The following is a 17,425-nucleotide window of genomic DNA, read 5'->3' on the forward strand; positions in this document are numbered from 1 at the left end:
AAATTGAGGACCCACACCAGCACGTATCCTAATAAATATGCAGGCAAGTTACTGTAGGTCATTCCTTGAGTCCCGGGAGAGCCGGGGTGAGAAGTGATACTTGGCATGATGCGTGTCCGCTCAGGTGGTAGTGACCTTGTTGCCTTTCGTGTGCTCTGGACTTCCTAGGCTGCTAGCCTCCTCCACGCTACAGGAGGGAGTGAGTGCCCATTGCAGTCTTTCAGAGGCAAGCTTTTGGCTCCGTCAGACTGGGGCTTCAGAAAGCTTAAACTATGGCCATTTCCGTATTGAGCAGCATGATTTCTTGTTTGACTTTGAGAATTAAAGCTGAGGGAATTTGAGTGTTGGGTATGAAATGGGAAAAACACAAAATTTCTGCTTTATTCCTGTTTTTTTTTTTTTTTTTTAAGGAAGCTTGAGTTATTCGTGAGTAAAACTTAGGCTTTGATTTTTATATTTCGTTAGTCCTCTAAGGAGCAGACATTCTGCAAATTTAAAGGGAAAACTTGAAAAGTGATTTGAATTTTTTTTTTTTTGCACGTGTACACTCAGAAAACTTTACTAGACTTTTAGCAATGCTCCCATTACCACCACATCTGGGTTTTCTCTTTTTCTTCCCCATTTAAGAAAAGTCCTGCGTCATTCAAGGCCTCTAGTAGAGAGTTAGTCTAAAGGCAGCGGAGGAAGGCCCGAGGCTGTTGGCAGCTGTGCTCTGCAGGCTTCGTTCATTCCCCCAGGTGCCACTTACTGGCTGGGGGCTGGGGAATCGCCAGAGTATGGTGAGCAAGCTCCCTGTGATGGGCTCTGCTCCTTTCCCGTTGGGAGAAGGGAGGAGGGCATGTGGAGACATCAAGATACAGACAGGAAAGCCAGGGACAAAGGCTGGGAATGGAGCTGAGGAGAGAGTCCTGGGCATTTCCTGCTGTCTGTCTGAGTCTACTTAGCTCCCAGGACTGATTGTGCAACTGGGGCACCCCGGGTTACTTTGGGAAACTTAGCTTTAATGTTAACTGTTGCCACCTGAGAAGTGACCACAGAATTTTTCTCTCTCTCTTTTGAACTTTAGAGCTCCACTTAAAGATCAAGGCCAGTGCTGCATCTTGTTTTGAGAATGGTCTGGGAGATTCAGAGCTGTCATAATGCTGTGGGGGCCAGTATTAAGGGTCTTGAACTTCAGTAATGAATACTGGGATTTAGAAAAGGGGCACAGAAGCACTGGGGAGTGGTTCATGTTCTGTGAATATTCCTGAAGACTAGGTGGAACAGGGCCACGGTGGGAGGGAGTAACCCAGACTCTCTGTTCTTTTTTTTTTTTTTTTTTTCTTTTTCTTTTTCTTTCTTTCTTTTTTTCTTTTAAACTTTCCTCCCCTAAGTTTTAGATGCTTCTGGATGTTCAATGCTAGCACCTTTACAGACTGGAGCAGCTCGATTTTCTTCATATTTACTTTCAAGAGCAAGAAAAGTGCTGGGCTCCCACTTATTTTCTCCCTGTGGTGTTCCGGAGTTCTGCTCCATATCCACCAGAAAGCTGGCGGCCCACAGCTTTGGCGCATCCATGGCGGCAATGATGTCCTTCCCTCCCCAGAGGTATCACTACTTTTTAGTGCTGGACTTTGAGGCCACGTGTGACAAGCCGCAGATTCATCCTCAGGTAACTGTTGCATCATTGCTTCAGCAAAGATGGGGTGGGCAAGGAGGGAGGGAGGATAGACTTGCTTTCTGGGACCCAGAGGAACTTTCTCATGTCTTCTTGGCTTTTAGCTACTCATCTGGAGTTCCTGCCTAAGAAGCAGGACTTGACTCAGGCATCCTAGGGTAAGGTAGACCTGAGAGGTCTTTGTAGAGAACTGGGCACACTGTTTCTCTCTGGTCTCAGCCTTTGGGAATCAAAATGTTTCCTTCTGTCCCATCCTTCCTCTCTCCTTTCCCTTCCCTCCTTCCTTCTCCTGCTACTGCTGCATGTTCTTTTAAGGAATACTGTGTTAGCCTCCAAAATGGCCCCCAACGATCCTTACGTCCTGATAGTCCCACCTTTGGTAGTTCCCCCCTCCTACAATGAATGAGAACTAGCCCTGTATAACCAACAGAGTATAGTGGAAGAGACATTGCGTGACTCCTGAGGCTAAGTCATAAAAAGCATCACAGTCCACCTTGCTCTTTTGGATCAGTTGCTATGGAAGAAGCCAGCCACCATGCTTTGAGGACACTCAGGCAGCCCTGGCGAGAGTCACATGTGTACCGGAACTGAGGCTCTTAGTTAAAAGCCAGTACCAACTTGCTGGTCATGTTTCTTGGCACTGTCTTGGAGGTGACTCTGCTACCCCCAGTCAAGCCTTCAGATAACTACAGCCCCAGTGGACATCAGACGTCAACCTCAGGAGAGACCCTGAGCCAGACTGACCAGCCGAGCCACTCCTGAATTCCTGGCTCATCAAAGCTGTGGGAGATAATAAATGATTATTGATGTTTTAAGCCACTAAGTTTTGGGATGATTTGTTATGCAGCATTAGATAACCTGAACAACCATTGCTGGTCTGTTGGAAAGGAAAATTTCTTTGCTTGCATTTTTTTCTTAGTTACCAGCTGTGTTCGGAGATCTTTTACCTTTTGAGGTAGTGCTGCTAAGAAGCTTGGATTAGCAGCAGAGAGACGCGTGTGCTAGGTGATATTGGATTGCTTGGTGTTTGCTTTGGGGGCCTGATTGGGGGCCGATGTGGCAGTGCATTGTAGTGTGGGGGCCTTGGGTATGCCTGACTCTAGGACTGGAACTCTTCCCTGTAGGGCTGGATTATCAGGTGGGTAATTTGGGGGTGTGTAGACATGTGGGTCTGGGAGTAACTTTCAGTAGTGGGAGGAGAAGAGGATTGTAGCAGCAGGCACTTGGGAGACAGGGAGGTCCATTCAGAGGTAAACTGGGTTCATTTCTCATGGTTGGTTTTTTTTCCAGGGAGGGGTTCTATCTTTAGGATAGTAGATTATTTTCCATAAAGCAGATACCACAACCCTTTTACCTTTCCCCTTCTCCTTTCCTGTTTGTTTCCTATTCTCAAAGTAGCGGTCTGCCTTTGGGGGAGGATTGGAATCAGGCCTGCTGAGGCTTGGGAAGACAGGCGCTGGATGAGGAGAGCTTCCTAGGGGAAGGAACTTCGCATGAAAGGGAAGACGGCTTGGGGGCAGCCTGAGCCACACTTTCTTTCTCAGCCTCTTGCTCCTACCTGTGCTGTAGGGTCGTCTTCTCCACCTCCCCAAACTACTGGAGATTCTGTGGTGGGTGTACCTGGGTGGTGGTTGGGAGTTTTGGTTATGTAGATTCTCTTGGGTTGAGAATCAGGGAGCCATACCCCAATATGCCATATTATTTCCCTTGCTGATCATTTCAGTTGCTGAGCAAGCCTTAGGTAGGACCTGAGTCTAAAACCTAAGACGTTGCTACTGCATAGGATTCATCCCTCTTCTGAAGCCTCATGATTGCTTGGCACCTTCTTGATGACATTTCCTGCTTTCTGCTTCCTGGCACATGCCTATGTATATTTGTTTCTGAACTTTTCAGTTAGATTATAAGCTGAGATAATTATGTAGCTCTGTTCTCTTGTCCTACAGAGGGTCCTGCCAATGTTACTGAAGGTGAAACTTGATTCATGTCTCAGTTTGGTCTGTTAGTATTACCTTTCATCTCTCTTTCAAGGGCATTGTTCTTTTAATTTTTTGTTTTTTTAATTTATCTATTGCAATGCTGAAGATATAATACAGTACAGATTTAAATCACTTGTGTCACCAACTTCCTTCCCAGACTTAGGCACCAGGGCCTTTTAGACCTAGCCTGAGGTTGGGCTTCCTGCTTTTTACCAGGGTCTGAGCCTGATTAAAGTTTATCTCCAGAATCAATGAACCCTGATGATGTGATTCCAAGGGCACTTAAGGAATTGGCCGTCCTGGTTCATTATTAGCAAAGCATTAGCTGTTACTTTAGAGAACTCAGGAAGAAGCATTTGCTTCTTGCTTATCTTTAAAAGGCAAATACGAATGATCTTGGAAATTATAGACCCGTTAGTTTACTGTGATTCCAAAGAAGATACTTGACCTGATCGTCAGATAATCAATCAGCAAACAGCTAGAAGAGCATAGGGTACTGAGTAATAACTTACATGGGTTTGTGAAGAAGAGCAAATCCTGTCAGATCAATCTAACTCCTTGCTGTGACATAGTGATGGATTTGAGTGGATCTAGGGCAAGTGATAAATGTAATGCATCTCTACTTCATTAAGCCTCTACAATGCTGTGATCAACAGGTAAGAAGGTGAGTTTGGGGCCAGACAGCTCTGTTGTTGAACTACCCACTGGACCACTCTCAGGAAAGGGATGGGCAGCTTAGAAGTGACTTGAGACTTATTGTTATTGGCAGCTTAAAGCTCCCCCCGCCAACCCCACTTTCTTTTAAAAAAAAACCTTCCCTAAAGTTTGCATGTAGCAGGGTCCTGAAAGTATTCAGAGAAAGGTTGGAGGATGGATTGGAGACGTCAGTCCCAGATAGGATAGTGTCCTTCCACTGAGGTCCTCATAGGTCAGGTTCTCATTATAGCCTCTGTATTGTTTAGATCTTTTGGTCAACAAGGGCAGTGGAGAAATTGGAAAAGCTCAGGATAAGAGGAACAAAAATTAGGGAGCTCAGCTTGGTGCTCTGTGATGACCTAGATGGGTGGGGGAGAGGGGAAGGGAGGTCCAAGAGGGAGGGGATATAGGTATACATATAGCTGATCCACTTCATTGTACAGCAGAAACTAACACAACATCGTAAAGCAATTTTACTCCAATAAAAAATAAGAGGAACAAAAATTATTAGAGGCACAAAAATAAGACTTAGAAAGAAGAGAAATTGAATATGGTTTTAGTGAGGAAGGAGTTGTTCCAAGGAGTATGATAAGAACTTGCTCTTCACTTTAATAAGGACAAGAAAAGAATATAAGTGGAAGCAGGAAAGATTGAGATTTGGGATGAGAATGAACTTCTGGAAGAGACAGTAAAAGGACTAAAATATGGTGTGCAGGTTAGATCAGCCCTACCTAGCTCTCTCAGAACCTCTTGATGGCTGTCCACTTGACAGAGATACTTTGTGGACAAGGTCTGTGTGCCTCCTGGGGGTGTGCTTGGACTGTGAATCAGAACCACCCTGGCGCCCCTGCTGCCTGGCTCCCAAGAGTTGAACACTTGAACACAGTGCACTTCTGATTCTTTTGGGAGTGTGTCATACTCGTCAGTTGCATAGGAGGCAGGAACAAGTTTTGGGCCAGGGCCTCTCTGGAGGCTTGGCATGGGGTTCATTTCTCTCATCTGTGTCTGGTATTCAGAAATCCCTGAGTCAGCTTGTTGGGACTATCCAAAAGGAATGCCACCATGCAAACTGACAGGTGCAAGCTCTCTTGTACTTGAGTAACAATATTGGTTGTAAACGTGGTAAAACATCTGGTATTTCCCATTTGTCATAATTTTTGCTGTTTATTTTTGTACTCTGTTCAGCTCACCGAAACTGGAGTGGTTGGTTTGCCAGTAACAGGCTTTCTCACCTTTCTGGTATTTGCACTCATTTTGTTTTACACATTCTGATTCAGATTAGCATGATAGGTATTGGTTGAATATGAGACTGTTTTCCGTTTGAAAATATTTTTTCACTTAAATGTTAACTTAGGTGGATTAAAATGTTTTAGAGACTCAAAATTTGAGGAATACAGTTCCTTTCTTGCTTTAGGAATTGTTTCTTGATATGGAAGTAGGTTTTTATCTGGTTCGGAGAATCGTGGCTGCTTTGTCCTCGCCAGCAGGAGTTCGTGTTGCTCATTTTGGTGTGGGTGTGCATCGAATGCTGGTGGCTGTGACCCCGAAGCCCAGGGAGCAGCCTGAAAGCTTTGGTGGGAACTTTAATTGTGCAGCTTTAACCTGGGGGCAAGTTCTCTCACCACCTCAGTGTTCAGAAAAGACCAAAGCAAATGTAAGTGAGGAAAATGAGGTGTAGGCCACAGCATGCGGGGAGGAGGAAGTAACCTCAGCTGTCCAGATGGCCAGGGAGGGGCGGCCCGGCGCTCCTGTCTGGGAGCACATGTCCTGGCTGCCGCCTCCCCTCCCTCCCTGAGTTCGTCCATCAGACTCCATCAGGCTCCGAGGTACAGCCTTTTTCTCACTGCTCTGCAGCAGCCCCGGTGACTGTTTTCCTTCTCATCTGTATTTAAGTGCCCACAGCTTTGGAGAAAAATGACCTTTGGGGTTGAGGTTTTCTAGTGTTTGGTCTTTGTCCACAGGGGCTTTTTTTTTTTTTTTTTTTTTTTTAAGGAAACCTTGAAGAGACTCCATCTGCATTTTGAGTTAGAACTATGAGTAAAGGCGTTTCTTTTTTATAGAAAATTGTCCAGATGCCGGGTTATTTTGGGAGGGTAGGGTGGGGGGAGGGTTGATGGTGACAGGAGAAGGGATAAAATAGAAGAGAGGCATTTGGAGGATTTCAGTATGACTTGAAGCCGGCTCCTCATTATTAGTCTTTTGTGAGAGAGACATTTTGGAAAACTTCACAGGAAATTGGTTAAGATCCCTACAAATCACACTGTGTTGATTCCCTTCTCCTCCCTTCAAGGCTGAGAGGCAGGAGCACCCTACCCCCTACTCTGCCCCCACCTGATACACACACATTGCTCTTGCCCCACATTCGGCTTCTTCCCCTCTGCTCTTGGTTCCTGTACTTTGCAAGTGGATGGAAAGGCCACTCCCTAGAGAAAGAACTCACCCTTCCCTCCCCATTCATTTGTCCTGGTCCAGGTTCCTCCAAGGGGGAGAGGTCGGGTCAGGCTTTTTAGCGGAGGACCCAGTTGTTGGGTGGTGGTCCGTCTGCCTGTGGCCCCAGTCAGCCCCGCCCCTTTTTCTGTACAGACAGGCGAAGGCGCTGAGGCTGTTCTTCTAAACAGGGAAATGAAATGCAAAACCGACGTTAATGTAACATTATGGTTGAGATTAAATGCACCAAAATCAGGAAATTCAAAGTTATGCTTCCCACAGCAACTATAACTCAGCCTCGTCTGGCGTGTGTAGTATTTTGTGTTAGTGTGGATGGTGTTATATGTTAAGGCATTAAAGTTAACACCATAAGCAGAGCACAAAATGCTTGAGGGGGCTGAGTTATGATGACTGTGTGAGCCGTAAGTGTTCTTGCATAGGCTCTCGACTCCTGGAATAATTTTTCCCCTGCCCATCAGACCGATTATTGCCTTTCTTATCTCTGCTTTAACACATCTCTTCTTTCAGGGTCACTGTAAGTGAATTCCTCTATTGGTGGCCAATGATGGGTGGGCATGGGGCAGCCCACTAGGCCCTTTTGTCCTTTTTGTTGCTGCTTCCATAAATGTGGTGCCTCCCCCACCCCTTCCTGAGCCCCCCTCCACAGGCTGCAGTTTCCTGGTGGTCCCTCATAGGGATGGGCCTCCCCTGGCTCTCACCGTGGCTCCTCACTAGTGCTCCCTGAGTGGGACAAGCATTTGCCCCATTTGCCGTGTCCGGAACTTGACCCTGTTGTAACTTCATGTGAAAGCCGAACGGCCCTGCTTTATTTGGAGCAGACACAGCAATGTAAAAGTAAAATATACATCTCGGGGAGCGGAGCACTGGTGCATGGTGGTGCTGCCACGTGTGTTTGGCATAGCAGGGGTACGATCAAAGTGGGTTTATTTGCTCTATTCAGTCTGCTTCTCTCCCTTCCCCAGGGTTTACACCTTTAAGCTGCCATAGAGTGTAGTCAGGCTATGGAGTTGCCTCGGGGTGGGACCAAGGAACTTTCCTTGGGGAGCGCTGGGTCACTGGTAACAAAGTCACCACGTAATTTAGTGCAAATCAGAAGACATTTCCCCCAGCCTCTTATTATCCGGTGGCCTCTCCAGGGCTGAGACAGCTGTGGGAATGCAGATTTTGTTAGACACGGAGCTAAGGTTGGTGGTGGGGAAGAGCTCTAAAGAATAGGGCCATTGATAAATGGTGAATGAAATCAGGGACTGTTAAACTAACAGTGACACTGAGCTGCCTTTTAAGGTTTTTGTTGGACATGACAAAACCAACCAGGTCAGTAAAGGAATGGGGAGGACTTCATGGTGGCCACCTTAGAGGCAACGAAAAGGCCTCCTTTTACTCTTTGGATAACAACTTCCAGCTCTATGTTAGGTGCTGGGGCATAAAGACAAGAAATGATCCCTACCCTCAAGGAGCTCGTAGTCCAGCAGCGTAGACAGCCGCGTAACTGCTGTGAAGCAGCGTGATAAGTACCGTGGCCTGGGTGAGTACTCAGTACAGTGGGCGCAGAGAGGAGGAGACTGCTCAGCCCTGCTCATGGGTGGGGGAGGGCTTGCACAGCTTCCTGTTAAGGGAAAGTCAGAAGGCAGAGAGGGCCAAGTGGGCTGGAGGGCCCTCAGAACTGCTGCAGCAGGAATGAAAGAAGGCACTCACAGAGTAAGCCAGGACCAACTGAATGAAGTCTGAAAAACCTGACCTGCATTGCAAGCTCATTTGTGCATGAACGTTGAAAATGAGGAAGAGGGAGAATGAAGACTTTGAACCCGGCAATTTTTTTTTTTGCCATGCCGAGCGTCTTGCAGGATCTTAGTTCCCCGACCAGGGATCGAACCCGGGCCCACAGCAGTGAAAGCACCAGATCCTAACCCCTGGACCACCAGGGAATTCTCAGAACCCGGCAAATTATTTCACTGTTTGGCTAGTAGGATTGTCTGTATCGGTGATATGGTATTTCTCACATTCAAGTAGAACATCTTATTGGGATGCTGCAAGTGAGAGTACAGAGGCTACAAGAGGTTTAAGAGAATTTTAGCTAGGAACGTGTGGGCCAAAAGGGTGAGGATCAAGATAGAAATATGTGAGCTGAGGCCCTGAGGTGTTGTCAGGGAGCTGCCCCTGAAGGTAGCACTGGGCTGGGCTGCGAGGTCTCCAGGGAGAGGCAAGGGCTAGGGAATGACATGACAACCGCTCCGCCCGCCAAGTACTGGCAGTTTGGATCTGGATCTGCTAGGCATCCCTTGGGAAGACCTCCTTCCGTAGATCAGGGAGGTTTATACCCTTCAAACAGATAAACGGCCTGTTGACTAACATTGAGAAACAGAAGGAAGGAGGGAAGGATTAATGAAGAGGCAGGAGAGCCTGGATGAGAAGAGATTTGCTACAGTGGAGGTGACCGGAGGGGGTGGGAGGTGGGGACGAGCTCTCCCTCGGAGAAGCAGCAACAGGTAACACAGCCACAGAAAGAAAACCAGTTAGGTTGGGAAGGGAGGAGGGGGAGTGCAATCCAGAGGAGCGTTTAGGGTTGGTCCATGGGCTTCACTTCTGCCCCCATCCTGTTTTGTTTTTCCTCTCCCCTCTGTTGATTACATTTCTTACTTTGTAGACTGAAATCAGTTGTCTGACATGAGGAAAGATGCTTCCTCCATCTCTGTGTCTTGTCGGGAAAAAGGGTCCTGCATCATTTTGATTAAGATGCCATTGGAATGATTATTTTTTATTCCCTTATCCTGGGTGTTCACAATACTTAAAAAGCCCCCACAGTCATGTGTTTATGTGATGAGGTTTGAGCTCTAGCTGTGAAAACTGAGTCATTGCCTAAAAGCCTGAAACAAGAGTGTTCCCAGATTGACACTAGCCCCCCAGCCGGGCAGGTCTGCAGCAGAAGGGTGAGCAGGCTAGGACAGGCAGAGAAGGTTTGTGTGTGTTGAGTGCGACCACAGGCAAAGCCCGATTAGGTGCTGGGAGAATCAGAAAGGAGGGAGGTAGACTCTGGAGGGGGAGTCAAACATCAGGGAAGCTCCTAAGCTGAAGTGAAGGTGCCTTGGAACGGGCTGCTATTTAGGCCCTGCACCTGCCTGTAGCTGGCCAGTCGGAGATCGTGGTCTGTGTTAGGAAACGTCTGTTGTATGGGCTCCACTTCTGTTCCAGTGCTATGGTCTAGTCCTGGGGAGGCCCTTCCAGCCAAGGGCTCGTCTGCAGGCTAAATGCTGGCAGAGGCTCTCACTGGAAGATGCCGATGTTGCTGAAAGGAGAGGGAGTGCAGAGTCCACAGTAAGGTTGGGGGCAAAATTGGCGACCCAGAAAAGAAAGCGTGAATGTATTGTTGAGTGGAAGAGAGGAAACAGAAATAAATATCATAAGCCAGAGTTCATGGGAATGGAGGGAAAAGTGTTCAAGGGGTTAAACATGGGCAGAGGGAAACTGGTTAGGAGGCATTACTTGAAAGTGGGTTAGTGGGTTGGACTAAGGTGGTGATGGTGGGAATGGAGAGGGGTTAGGTGTTGTAGCCCTTAGATGTCCTGGGAAAGAAACAAGCTTGAGAACTGTGCTCTTAAGTAGCTCATAGCTTTTTTGGTTACTCGTGGGCTCTGGTAGTCAGTGGTGCTAAGAGATTTGGTAAGGAGTGGAGAGCGAAACCTATGGTTGTCTTAAGTGGAGTGCTCTGCACTGAAGGTCCATGTCGGGTACACCTGACATAGGTCAGCTTCTTAGTGGTGATGTAGGCCGTTACTCCTCTAGGGTCTGTTTGATGAACTGTTTGGCCATTGGCCTTTGGGAGGTAGGTAGTGATGATTGGGTAGATAGGACAATAACTGGCTGAAAAGCTTGGAATCTTGCTCTCCACAAGTGTGATACAAACTGAGGGCCATGGTTTGAGATTGCGATGTCTGAAATGGAGTCCAGGGACTCTGTATTGTTCACTGTCCACCCCCACCCCACCCCCAGCACTCGCAGATTTGAATGAAAGGCCAACTGCTCAGCTGAAAGGGATTGGTAGTTAGTTGAGGATGGAGGAGGCTGGGGCTGATGAGTGGGAGGAAACATGCCATTTTGGTAAGGTCTGCTTTCACTAGAGAGGTAACATGACTAGAGGGACAGTGCTAGGGGAAGGCCTTAAAGGAAGTTCATGGCGATGGTGTGGAGTGTGGTGAGGCATCTCCAGCTTGGGGCCTCAGGATATCGTAGGAATTGCTGTGATCCCGCTCTACATCCTTGGCCAGTGTTAGGCCTTTCTCAGGACCAGGGGCAGAAAAATAGCTCCTGGCTTATGTCTGTAATGAGAGGTCTTCCTAGGAGACCTAGGTATCCAATCCTGCTTTTTGGTTCATCTGTACAGAAGGAAGGTGTTTTTTTGGAGAGTGCTCTGTTGGGTAGCTGATGCCCTCTGGGTCTTGACCGCCTTCTTAAAGGGAGCAGGCATTGCCGTGGCAGGAAGACCTCTTGCTGGCTTCCTAACAGAGATGTGTCAACTTGCTCTACAAAGTTCTGGGATGTGAGATGCCAGCTTTTCCTCCCCTGGATCTTGGCGGCCAGGAGAATGAAATGTCTGATGGCAGGAGCCGGGAGTGGTTGGTAGATCTAAAGGGCTCACTCAAGGGGCTTGAAAGCGGGCCAAGCAAGGGTTTGTTCTGAGAGAAGAGCTGAGAACCTTGCGCTCTGATTCTCACTCGTCAGTATCTCTGTGATAAGGAGTTAGTCACACAGATGTTCTAGAGTACACCTTTGCTATTCAAAGTGTGGTCCGAGAACCAACAGCATCCCCTGGGATGCATCCCTGGGAGCTTGTTAGAAATGCAGAATATCAGGCCCTACTCCAGCGCTAAATAGAATCTGTAATTTGACAAGATCTTCAGGTAATTTGAAGCCTGAGAAGCACTGCTCTACTCTAGACCAGTGGTTCTCAAACTTCAGCAAGTATCAGTATCAGCTGGAAGCCTTTTAAAACACACTGCTGTGCCCACCCTCAGGGTTTCTGATTCAGAAAGTCTGGGGTGGAGGCCAGGTATCTGCATTTCTCTTAAGTTCCCAGGAGATGGGATGCTGCCCATAAGGGACCATGCTTTGAACCACTGACCACCTTAGCTTTCTCGTCTATAAAATCGGGCAGTGATACCTGCCTCCCTTACAGAGATGTGGGTTCCGATGAGCCAGTGTGTGAGAGAAGTGTTGAGGCAGTATGGGCAAGATGTCAGTCTTCGTTGCTCGCTTACTGGTCAGTGATTTTGAAAATCTGCCGTCATGGCAGCACAGTTGTTTCCCTGTCCTGGCTTCTAGCCGTCAGGTACACACAGAGAGCAGGGAATCTATGAAGCACCCCAGGGGGATTCAGTCCTCTGTGAAGAGACCAGCAGCCCCTGGGGCTGTGGATGGGGACTACTGAGCAAGGCTTCCTGAAGCCCAGCCAGCCTCTCTGGGCTCCTCTCCAGGTTGCCTGACCAGAACCCGCTGTCTGCCTGAGTGGGCCTGGTCTGTCTTGATCACCTGTTACTCACCCCCACCTCTTCACCCCCGGCTAGTGGATCTTCAGTACGGTTTTTGCACTGATTGGAAAAATGGTCTTTGTCAAACCAAGCCTCTGATTCATCTTGTGATCCTGAGCATGTTACATAACTTTCCCCACCCTATTGGGTGATTAACTGAACAGGCTTTGGCATGCTGCATGTGCCCTGGCCCCAGAATGTGGACTCTCAACCTCCAAAGTGAGGGGGAGCTCAGGTAGAGGCTGTTCTAATGAGAAGCAATATAGCAGAGTGGTTAGGAACATGGACTCCTAACCACTGGACTGGACCCTCTGGATCTGAGTCTGGTCTCTACCACCTACTAGCAGTATGACTCGCCTTGAGCAAGTTACTTGTACTCTTTATGCCTCAGTTGCCTTATTGGCAAAATGGGATTAATAATAGTATCAATCTTATAGGACTATTGGGAGGATAAAATGTAAGAGCTTAGAACAGTGCCTGGCATGTAATAGCTGTATGTATCAGCTCTTGTTAGTAGAATTACTACTAGTATTATTTTGACTCATGGCCTCATGGTGAGCATTTGGGATACAGCAGGTGGCTGGGAGGCAGGCCCTGCTTCTCTGGGGAGCATAAAGGGAGCCTGCAGGCCCTCTATCAGCATGTAGATGGGAACATAGCACTATCCAAAGAGATTTTTTCCTTCCACTGGGACGGTAAGTTGGACTTCGCACCCTTCAACTTCCATGCCCCCCTATAGTGCTGTCTCTGGGGAACCTCTCCTGCACAGAACCTGAGATTTGTTTAAATAAATTCCATGACAAATGTATGTAAACAGATAGCTACAAAGAAATCATTTGGTTGTTTGCTGCCCTGAAGGGTCAACTTCACAGAGGCCACTAATATCAGAAGTTATTTACAGTTGAGTATCTAGAAGTGTTTGAACTGAGGCTAATTCAGAGTCATGTGCGTGTAGAGGTAGACGCAGGCTCGTACACCCCTGGGTGAGGATGCAGTTTCTAAGACTTGGTCTCCTTCATTTATTGGCATTATATATTTTTTAAAAATTAAGATTTCAGTAAAATTAAATTATAATTCACTCTGCCCCCCCCCCAATAAAGAATAGCAGTGTCTATTTTCAGCCTCTTTTCTACATTTTAATTGCTCTGGGGTCTATGGGAATGGGTGAAGACGGACATGTAGGTGAAAAATCAGCCTTTTAAAGCTCCAATTTTTTACCCTTCCTTGTCCTGAAACTTCGAGCATCAACTCTCATCTGTCAAAGTGTAAATCAGCAATTAAAACCCAAACAGCCAAATGCCAAAGATGACCCGAAGCACAAAGCAACTGACAAACAAGTCCGGACAAATCGACGGGTAATTTATAAGCTTTGCCCTAAAATCTAATTATTTGGCAATTCGAATTTGCAGCCAGCCAGGGCTCGGCAATAAATTTAACCCGCCATAAATTATTTAGGAGCAGGCTGTGGTGTAAATCAAAACCACGAGTGTTTGTTTAAGAAATAAGCTCCTTGTGCATAAAATGTCTTTTTTTTTTTCCAAAGGAGAAACTGTTAAGCAAACCATGTTCCCTCCATTGCCCAGTGCAGCCCTCACTTCTCCCTCTCAACTTCCCCTCTTCCCTGTGGCCAAGAGCCTCTTTGATCCCTTGGAGAAAGGGCCTGCCTTTGCATGGAACTTTTATTGAAAAATCATTGTCTGGATAAAACCCATGTTTTCACCAGGTACTGCTTTTTCTGCCTTGCCATGTGATGATGTTGCTTTTGGATTTTATCAAACCTTTCTCTGCAGGGGTGCACAGTTTTTGGACTAAAGAGTCAGTGGATGTAGAGAAGGGATAGATTAGTTGTTACCGCCTCTAAATTGAGGGAATGCCAGTTCCTAGGTTGAGAAGGGGGAGCCATGAAGAATGATCTGCCCATTTTAGACAGGACCATAGAAACATGGGCTCAGGCAAAGAAGAATCTATGCTTTGGAGAAAAGGTCTGTAAGAATGCTACACTGTTAAACCCTCTGGCCCATTGTCAAGAAATGCCTAACCCAAGTCCCTTCTGCTTAAAATCCTTTTGTTGTTGTATCTTTGAATATAATCTTATCACTGCAGACACTTTAGCTTAACGGAGTCTGAATACACCGAAAGCGACCTGCACATTTATTTCTTGTAGTCTACTGATTGTGATGTGAAATTTCATTTGAAATGCTGTTGCAGTTTTGTCCTCAGTTTATCAAGAGAATCACAGGGGTTCCTACTTAAGCAATTTTAGAAAGTAGCTGCATTTGAAATCTCTGCTCCAACTGAAACTTCTACTCACTTAAAAAGGTAAAAGAATATTTGCTTGGTGCTTCCTTTTAATCTCTCTGTCTTCCCTTCCCTTTAAAAAAAAAATTTGCAGCTAGCATTTTATTGATTGAGACAGCAGATACAATAGGTTTAGAACCATGGATACTTTGAAAAATCCAAGTTCCAAGGCTTTTGTGCTTAGTTATCAAGCTGTGGCCACTTCCCATCAACCATCAGCAGACCAGCTTTTTGTGGTTATGGTGCTCTACCGTTGGACAACCTAGTAGTGCAGGTAGCGGTGGATGGTGTAGGGTGACCAAGCTATCCCAATTTTAGCAAATTCCTGCTCCAGGAAACCGTGGTCCCAGGCAAACAGAAAACTGGGATGTTGGTGGTTTGTAGCAGTTGAGGGAGGATGGGAGACCACTTAGAGATGAGAGGCAGAAAGTAGAAAGTATCAATACTTTGGAGCGATGTACATCTGCATTTGAATCCTGGCTCTACCACCAACCATCACTTCACCTCTCTGGTCCTGTGGAGAACTCTGGGAAAACAGAATTTTCTGTTAGAGCCATGCGCTTGGCTTCTCTCTTGCTCTTTATTTATCAGCCCCCTTCATGTGTTTACTCACCAAAAGCAGAGCATGAGGGCTGTGTGCTAGAACAGACCTGGGTGCTAGAGATGCAGACTGAAGGCTCACAGTTCTGCCCTCTCTGAGCCCAGAGCTCAGCACCATCTGTGTCCCTGCAGCCATAGTGGAGGCTTTTCAGTAGCAATCCTGCAGGACTTTCTGCCTGGATGGTCCACATTCATCGCTCTTGTAACGCGAGAACAGCCTTTCTTCCTGGGAGATAGGAGTCTGAGCTCCTTAAAGACAGTCTTTCAGACTAAAAGAATCAGATCTTTCTTGACCCTTCAGATTTTGAAAGCTGTTAGTCCTACTCTCTTTAAGTCTCATTTTCCCTATTTGGAGTCCCAACTCTGTCCCTTACTAGCAGTGTAACCTTGAGCAAGTGACAACTGCTTTTTGGGCCTTAGCTGTTCTGTAAAATAGGGATAATAGTGATTCCCATCTCATGAGTTGTTAGGTAGATTCAATGCGGTCATTCCTATTGAGCATTTAGCAGAGTGTCTGCCACATAGTTAACAACAGATGGAAAGAATGAAATGATTGCATTTTGTGTGTGTCTCCGAGGGTCTTGGGGCCAGCTCCTCTCTACCCCTTGCCCAGACTCCGAACACCTCAGACAGAGGAGCCACATCTCATGGTATTTGCCTCTGTGTCCACACCCAGCCCCTGCCTGGTAGATAGTAGGTGCTTTTGTGTGTGTGTGCTGAGGAAGGGCCCCTGCAAAGTCATGTTCTGAGATTGGCCCTGTTCTTGGTCTTGGAGGGAAGGCTTGGCTGATGGGCATGCAACATTGGAGAGGTGTTCAGGACAGGTCCAATTTGCTGTGTTCTGGCCCCCAGGCATTTCAGGGGTCACTCGTCTTCACATGGAGCCGAGGCTGGCTTGTTCCCCCTCTCTGGGAGGGTCATCCTTAGTGTGAGCACTTAGGTTGGCTCCAGTTCCCCAGGGGTGAGGAAACCAGCAGCAGGAAAGATTGAGCTGCAGCAGGGAAACCCAAAGGCCAAGTTTTAAGAGTATCTGTTGGGGATGCTGACTCGGTGCTGGTCAGAGTGGGAGCTGAAGCGCTTACTATTTTACAATAAATACTAATAAAATTCTAGATCTATAATAACATTTCAGATCTCTAAAACAAACCATGTGCTTGTAAAAAAGTGGAAAGAGATCAACTTTAAGCCATAAATTCTTGGTAATAGAGGGGTTTTTTTTTCTATTTATGTTTGATAGATATTTTTGTTTCCAGAGGAATGTCAACTCCTAATTTCATAATGTATCATGGGCTTAAGAAAATTGAATTTAATAAAAGCCAGAGATGAATGGCATCCTTAAAGGTCCCAACACTTGTCTTTATTAGCAGGACAAACTGCAGGTCTCCAAACACTGCTTCTCTCCAAATGAAAGTTTAAATGAAAAGTACAGTTGTGTCACAGGTTAAATTTCATTGTGGGCCCAGCTAACATTGTTAGTGAGGAGCTGGCTGTATTTGTTTCCTTAGACACCAGGGCAGCCAAACTCACCAGGCTACGGAGGTCTTTCTGTTGGGGAAGTGTTTCTCCTACTTAGCGGCAGAGGAAGGATATATCAGAAATGAGCCTGACTCAGATGAGCCCCACCTCAGAGTTAGCACTTGGAAATCTTGGGTATCTAATTTCAAAATACACATTGGGGAACCAGTGTGTATTTTGTGTGTGTGTGCCTCAGTTCTGTTTTTCAGAGCCAAACTCTCCCCTCTGGCCTACTTCCTAGTGCGGTGGGAGGAGAGGCATCACCTAGTTTAAGTAGCAGCCTGGGCTTCCTCTCTGTTCCCTTCTGCCTCAGTCTTGCAGTCTTTCCACCCTTCCTATCTCTGGGGGCTCCTGTCAGCTTCCCCATCTTTGGGGGCACTCCAGGGAGACCAGTCAACCAGAACCTTTGAATTTCTCAGTCATGAAATCTGGCTGCCTTGATTTGTTCTTCAGTCCTGCTGTGATGTGTTGGATAAAGATGCTTTAAAAATGAGGCCAACAGAGCAGGTATGTTTGGTGGGGAGGCGCCAGGCTGCCGTGGAATATCAGGGAGATGGGCTGTTTCTCCTTCTGTCTCCCCGCTCATCCATTTCCTGAGTGCAGTCGGGTGTCAGCGGCTTCTGTGTTGCCTCTTCGGGCTGTCCCTGGAGAGAACCAATTTGCCTTGATTGTAGTGATACTGGAAAGGTCCGCACCAGAACGGGGGACCTGGG

The 17,425-nt window shown here is 46.9% G+C and overlaps 1 protein-coding gene across 6 annotated transcripts in view; it reads left to right on the top strand.

The window, feature by feature from the left end:
* The window catches only part of ERI3 (ERI1 exoribonuclease family member 3), a 130,776-nt gene that overhangs the window by 13,944 nt on the left and 99,407 nt on the right, over positions 1-17,425 (top strand). For 4 of the 6 annotated variants that reach the window (XR_008616553.1, XM_007118089.4, XM_007118087.2 and 1 more), the window contains exon 3: positions 1,374-1,651. The exons of 1 other annotated variant lie outside the window; for it this stretch is intronic. Coding sequence is in view for 4 of the 5 variants with exons in the window: in XM_007118087.2 (XP_007118149.1) it covers positions 1,374-1,651 (278 nt within the window). In the remaining variant the exon portion in view is untranslated. The remainder of the gene's footprint in view (positions 1-1,373; positions 1,652-17,425) is intronic. One more of the 6 variants, XM_028485068.2, reaches the window with a different exon arrangement.

The sequence above is a fragment of the Physeter macrocephalus genome, chromosome 3, assembly GCF_002837175.3.
Source record: "Physeter macrocephalus isolate SW-GA chromosome 3, ASM283717v5, whole genome shotgun sequence".
Taxonomy (NCBI): Eukaryota; Metazoa; Chordata; class Mammalia; order Artiodactyla; family Physeteridae; genus Physeter; species Physeter macrocephalus.